This window comes from Topomyia yanbarensis, chromosome 3 (assembly GCF_030247195.1).
Source record: "Topomyia yanbarensis strain Yona2022 chromosome 3, ASM3024719v1, whole genome shotgun sequence".
NCBI classification, from domain to species: domain Eukaryota; kingdom Metazoa; phylum Arthropoda; class Insecta; order Diptera; family Culicidae; genus Topomyia; species Topomyia yanbarensis.
Genome location: NC_080672.1, coordinates 171,857,823 through 171,865,208, shown reverse-complemented (window position 1 = coordinate 171,865,208; position 7,386 = coordinate 171,857,823). Strand labels below are relative to the sequence as shown.

General features: G+C 36.8%; 1 protein-coding gene across 1 annotated transcript in view; it reads left to right on the top strand.

Moving 5' to 3' along the window:
* Positions 1–5,392: 5,392 nt before the first annotated feature.
* Positions 5,393–7,386, top strand: part of LOC131693368 (rho GTPase-activating protein Graf) — a 115,773-nt gene continuing 113,779 nt past the window's right edge. Inside the window, exons 1-2 of the mRNA XM_058981129.1 lie at positions 5,393–5,811; positions 6,456–6,945. Coding sequence (XP_058837112.1) covers positions 6,783–6,945 — 163 coding nt within the window. The 5' untranslated portion in view covers positions 5,393–5,811; positions 6,456–6,782. The remainder of the gene's footprint in view (positions 5,812–6,455; positions 6,946–7,386) is intronic.

The following is a 7,386-nucleotide window of genomic DNA, read 5'->3' as shown; positions in this document are numbered from 1 at the left end:
GTGCACCCTGTTCGCTGAACGGAACGGTCAATGGGCAAGTGTACTTGAAAGAACACCGCTAAAAGCATCTACTTCCAGTTCTGAGGTCTCGCGATGGCCCAACGCTTTTCAGGTTTCAGATACTCGAAGAATGTTCTAGAGCGGTAAATGGTTAAAAAGGTCAATTTCGTGCCAAACGATCTTAATCGCACTGGAACTTGCGACCAATTTAGAAATACCGGGCAATCATGAAGCAGGCACGCCGGAAGCATCCTAAGGAAGCGAAATCAGAAGAGAAAACGAGGAAAAATGGATTTCTACCCAAAAATATATGAAAAATATAAGTGAAAATATGCACAGTATTACCTCGTTTGTAAGCCTGTTTGATTTATTACTCGAATAGTAGGTATTCAAGTAATAAACCAAACAGTCTTACGAACGAGGTAATATTGTGCATATATTTTTGCTAATTACGTTTGGAGAAGTTATCATAGTTAAACTGATGACTATGTTTTCTTTAGATTCATTTTTCCTTGTGGGGGATACAGCCGTTTGTTAGAATAAACATATTTTTATTATATTGGTTATTCTGAAAGTGCAGAGCGTAAATAGTCTATTTTGGTTCTATTAAAGATTATACTGCACGATTTAATTAATTACGCTGTCTACAATCGATGAAATGCGTATAAATTAGCATCAGCACCTTTGTTTGCGCACAAAAACTTGATTCGAATGATACAAATATTGCACCAAAAAAAGGCTCACTTCCCTTAAAATTTCATGAAGATCGGGCACCACAACTTTAGTTACAGTTATTCATAGACCGTTACCTATTGATCACTCGAAGTCGACGTGTACCTTTTGATACGTAGGATCGTTGTCTCTCTGAACCAAACGTTAAGGTGACATCCTCATCAGTGGCTCATAAAAAACTACAAGGGGCAGCCCTATGGGGTTGCACGAACTGTAGACGTAGGACTACACTACTTAATGTAAAATATTTATTGTCTTAGTACATTTAGCGTAATAATAAATCAAATATATTTCTTACGAATAGTTTAAGCACAACCAATCAACATCGAATGTTACATATTGAACCAAACCTTCTTGGTTATTTTTATTTGTAGTAGACGATCGAATCCAATGAAACTTATTTGAGAAGATCTGAAGAAAGAAGACAGAAAACCGTGATCAAATTAATATCTGAAACTAAATCTTTATAGCACAAGATCAGCTTCTAAAAATTGTAAAAACTTTTCGATTGTGTGTGGTAATAAACCCGGACCGGTGAAGAAAAAGACAATATTATCACATTTCATGTATATTTTAAGTTTTCTAGTTTTATTTTGCCATCATTTTAACTTTCCTAAAGTACGTATATAAATGTAGCGAATGCAGTGGTCTTAATCATATATCTGTGCTTTCCATCGATCTGCGTAAATTTGTTGCTAAAAAAGTTTTCGTCTTTGCGCAATGAAAGCACAGATTGCTACCATGCAGGTTACGCATGCATCCGTTAAAAAAAGGATGTCACATTGAAATCTGTGTTTCAGTCAAAAATATCATTTTACCATCTGTGATAACTGAAACAGGTAAAAAATCTGTGATAAATTTCCGAAAAATCTTTAAAAAATCACAGTATTTCCAAAAATCTATCAAATTTTTATCAAAATGCCAAAAATCTACCATCTGTGAAAAAGAATCTGTGATCAAAAATTGTGAAAAAATCTCTGACATTACAGAAAAATCTGTGAATGTAGTAACCCTGCCAACAAATTAGATATACCTACATTCGTCTCAAACATTGAACCCAAGCGAACAAAGCAAAATGAGTCAACGATGATGATAATAGGTAGAGCGAAAGAGACAACTAGCACCACGACACTATGTTAACCGTGTTTGCAAATGGACCTCGAATGTACAAGCGATTTTGTGTAGGAATAACTGTGTTCGAGATTGTACATAAAAGCATGCTGGAAACGAGCACAACACAAAAGAAATCAGCACGGGATAGCGTACCTCCACAATCAGTGTAACGGACTTCTCACTCAGCTACATTGGCTGTGAAAACATACAGCGCTCCGCCTTCCATTCAACAGGCAACTGAGCATGTCCGGCCAAATCCATTCTTTAACTAGTCGAAGATGACGTCATTCATAAAAGCGTAGCGCGCTAGGTACACAAATCTGTCGTACCGAGCTGGGGAAGCGCTATCTCCTGTGTGTAAATGCACGATATTTTGACAAGGTTGTATATTATTTAAATTTTTAATACCATGATATCAAAAATGGGTTTATCTATTTGAATCTATTCTTAGAAATATTTCAGGGCGATTTGTGCAAAAAAATTGAAAATTTATCGTGAGATGGCTTAATTATATGCGTTTAAAATTGGACCACTTTTCGTTACATACCATTTTTGTAGCATTTGTAAAGTGCACCCCCATATCGAAAACAAAGACGTAGTCCTACGTCAAAAGGTCTGCAAGGTCGTCGATAGAACATAACACTCTTCATCGTGTTTTGCCGGCAACGCTGGCATTTTTAGGCGAGGATTTGTTAAGTGGTGTGGTTGTGAAGTGGTAAGTCTGGTCAAGAGAAAATTGACAACTAAACCCAGTAAAGTTCACCCGGTAATGAGTTGGAATTCTGGGTGGTTCTAGTTAGCAGTCCAGTTCGAGTGACACAACCGATTCTAACTTTGTGTAATATATTTCTAAGAAAATTGCGCGCTTCAACAGCTTCAATTTCAGTCCAACTTTTTTAAGATACATTTCTTGAAGCTACTCGGTAAAGCTCAGTCTGAGAATGAGAATGAATGCTGGCTGGTTCTAATTCATAGTGCGGCTCCAGTGACACAAACGGTTGTTGGGCCGAAATTGAAAACAATTTCAAACAATTGAATGAAATCCCGATGAAATATTTTCGCTGCCATACCTGTATATTCCAAACTAGCCCTATATGCTGTCCATTCAGTCAAACGGCAGTACCACTTGAACAATCCATTTGATTTTACACAATTCAATAGATCGAGATGGATGTTTGCTCTGTACTAGTAATCTAGTAACCGAAAATGACGCGATTTAGAAATCGACTAAATTTGTGCAAATCGGTTAGCCTTTTACGAGAAAAATAAGCATACATACACGACCATTTTTATTCTCAGGCCAAAATAAAATTTGGATGGCGGAAATAGAAAAAAAGAAGTATTTCATGAAACATACCATTTTTTTATTTCTTAGTAAATGATACGTTTTTAAGAGAGCTGTATTGATGGTCAGATGTAAGTCGATGTTGTACATGAGTATATTTACCAACCTTTACAGTCGTTATATGTCTTATTTGCAATATTTTATCCGAGATGTTGGATATGCATAAAATATATGTCGTTTAACAACCACAGTTTACCCCTGATAAGAACATGTACATTTTATTAGGACATAATTAAAAATGCTTCAGAAGGTTTGAAAGGCTGGAAAATATATGATTGCATTTAGAAAGTTGAGCTCCAACGAAGTATGTAATGAAAAAAGAATTTAATTCTTCACTAATGAGAACAAGAAAAACACGCAATTCAATATTAATTCTTCAAAAGGGCTAATGAGATTTTGTAAACAAACTTCTTTCGCTCATTACTCCGCTGCCGAGTTGAATGTTATGAAAATACACTTGAATCAACATATTTACCCTTGGTAGAATATATTTCAAATGTTTTCTGTGTTGAAATTATAACAAAATAAGAGAAATCAGCAAAACAATAGTTTGTTTACAAATCTTATTAGCCCTATTCAAAAATTGATATCTCGACAAACATATGATTAGAAGCAGTAAAAAGCGCATTGAAAATAACTCGTCATAAACAATTATTATCTGGAGACTTAACAGGACACCTTGCGGTTCCAAAAGATTTTCCTATAAATAACCTTGTCATTACAAACGAAGTTTGGCTACAGGTACTGTCGAACTTTGAAGCTCCCTACAAAATTAATGAGTCTGAACGGTCAACCTGGGAACAAGGTGGCCCTATTCTCCGTCCAGGCTCAGTAATTTTCTACACAGATGGGTCTAAAATGAACCATTTGACGGGATCTGGTGTTACAGGACCAGGAATAAACACTAGTATTCACATGGGATACTGGCCGACAGTTTTTCAAGCAGAAATATATGCCATTCTAGAATGTACCTATGTATGCCTGAAAAGAAGGTACCGGTATGCAAATATCTGCATTTTCTCAGACAGTCAAGCAGCACTAAATGCCCTAAGGGCTCCTACCTGTCGCTCAAAACTAGTATGGGAGTGCATCCTTACACTCCGACAATTGGCGGAGAAAAATCAGGTCAATTTGTACTGGGTTCCAGGACATTGTGGAGTTGCAGGGAATGAAAAGGCCGATGATTTAGCAAGAAGAGGGTCTTCCACTAATTTTATCGGACCAGAACCATTCTGTGGAGTCTCATCGTGTGCCCTCAAAATGGAGCTGAAAAAGTGGGAGATCACAGCTATAAACAACAATTGGAGTACCATAACTGGACTGCTACAATCAAAGAAATTTATTTCACCTAACGATAAAAAAGCCTGGAGTTGCTTAGATTAAATAAAAAAGAACTATGCATCATCACAGGACTACTTACAGGACACTGTCCGAGTAAATATCATCTTATGAAGATTGGTAAACTTACAAACGATATATGCCGCATCTGCGGATCAGTGCACTGATGCAACGCAGACTTAGAGTCCTCGGTAAAGGAACACTGGAGCCTTTTGATATTTGGACTGCAAATCCCAAACAGGTAATAAACTTCATCCGAAGTGTAGTGTAGAGTGTGTATTTCAATAAAGACAATCATTTATCAATAGTGATATGTCATAGTTGATAGTACACTTAGATTAAGGAAGGAGCATACCACAATAGATCTAAATATTGGTCGCAGTGGTCTGTCTCCAACAAAAAAAAAATATGATTACGGCTTAAAAGCCAACTGTCAAAATTCTCTTTGAAAAGAAATTTCGGACAAACCGTTACTCATCAATCACAGATGTTGGTAGTAAACAAAAGAGAAAAGTTTTCTCTTTCATTAACTGCTGCAAACTGTGTTTAGCCACTAACGGTTTGTCCAGAATTTCCTTTCAAAGAGAATTTTGACAGTTGGTTTTTAAGCCGTAATCATATGTTTGTCGAGATATGGAATTATTTTTTTCAAACCTAAAAGCACTTTTTCTAAACCGCGCAAGGAGATGCCACCACCGACAGTATCTATAGTCTTGATATATCAGCATCCATCAGCTCCCACCTACTTTGAAGCTAACACTGACACTACACGCACACTGCTACATTTATGCTGGATGCCGAGCGGATGACGTTTATGCAATGTTTCGTGCCTTCAAGTTTGAGTTTGCGTCAGTTTGGGTTAGTTCGTGGTTGGAAACGCGAGTGTTTTCGCTTTTCTCTTCACCTGGCTGGCCTGCGTACGTGTGTTGTGTTGTTTTCTACTGTTGTTATTCGCATTCTTTTCCACCGTGGATACCAGAGAAGAAGAAGAAGAAAAGCAAGTTCGATTTTTCGGTGCATCGATGTTTTTGCTAATTACGCCCCCTTAACGATAGATTTTAGAGAAGATGTGCATTCCGGTTGCTAGCTTATTCGCGTGGTGATGGACTGTGAAACATAGATCTATGTTTGTGCGGTGCATGGCGGTGAAAAGTAGAATGTAATATTGTCTGCAGCGATTATCGTGCGTGAATCATAACAAAAGTGGCATAAAAATTCCATTGGAGTTTGTGGGATCTCGACCAGAGGCTGCCTGTTGAGTTTCTTTTTCTTCTGTGTTTCGGGTACTGCTGCTATTACTGTTATTGCTGTGGATCTGCCGCTGTTTACTAATGATAACTGTGCTGATAATGGGAGCCTAAAATGTTGGAAGAGCCTTCGAACAAGTGTTGCCAGATCTGTGAAATGGAAAATTGTCCAATTATGTTTATTGGCCTGCTTTATTGCATTACATACCTTTAGTAATCAGTATCCAACATTCGATGTGTCTGCATTCCTTAACAATGTCGTTTTATTTTTGTTTTGAATGAATTCAATTCTATGTCATAATGAGATTGGCATTATTTAGAACTTAAAGCGAAGATGTTTATCACTATTTTTAAAGTAGAGATTTGCACTGTGGGTGCAAAAATTGGACAGTCCACAATGAACACACTAAAACATGAATTACTCTGCTTTGCCAATTTAATCGGCAGTCCAATGATATTCGGGACATTGGAGTTTACTGCGGTACCGTAATAAGCCCTTGTCCTTGATTGGTTATTGCTGGGAGATACATTAAAATAACTAACTTAATATGTAGTTGAATGTAATGAGATCTGGACTTTGCTTCCTTGCTTTTAAAAGGATGTTTCAAATTACACTCATATCTGGCAACAATTTGTGTACATAGTTTTAAACCCTTATCTAAGTTTTTGGTTATATACAGTCATCCGAAGAAATAGATGCGATGTGGATAAGTGAATAGCCAAGTGCTGAAACTAAACCTGAAAATGGAAAAAGGTGTATTAATGTTTAGTGAAGATTGAGAATAATTTTGATCGAAACGTGCGTTGTTCCAGAAGGAAACCAGTGAGGTGATGGCGTAAAAAATTTCAGGAAAAAAGCCCTGATAAGATAAGCACAATTAGCTTAGACCGTCATCATATCACATTGTGTCATTCCCGTACATATTTTCAATCGGTTGGAGTTATTTTATTTTGTATATATTGTTGAAAAAGTGTGTATTAGTGTGTACCAATAGAACCATCAAACCATGGTGATAGGTAAACTGCAAGCGTTGGAATTTACGGACTGTCTGCTGGACAGTCCGGAGTTCCGGGAGAATTTGAACCAGCATGAGAAGGAGCTGGAGAAAACGAGCCAACAAATTAAGCGGATTATCAAGGAGGTGAAGGATCTTTTAGCTGCAGCCAAAAGTAAGTAGTAACACATTGTGTCATGACTTATCACTAATGCTTTTTTCTTACAACTAATCAAAAATATAAAATTAAAGTGTTAAATGCAATAGTGTTTTTTTGTTTACATTGGTGCTATTATGCCGGTAAAAAAGGGTGACTTGTTACACACAAGTTTAAATGAGTTAGGTCTGTTGTACTCTGATGATGTGGTTCAACTATAAAAACGAAACATTTTTTGCGTTTTGCAAGGAAATTGTTTTGTAATTTTCCATGCATATTCTGTTTGATATACAGTAAAGACATGTTTAATTAATTAAGGTAATTACATATTCTGTTTAATATGCAGTTAAGACCCGATTTTATAAGCCCTCGATTTTGTCTACCCCCCATTTCATCAGCTTTTTGACCCGAAGTCAGCCCCAAATGAAAAAAATATTTTGTGAGATGCAGCAGACGAAC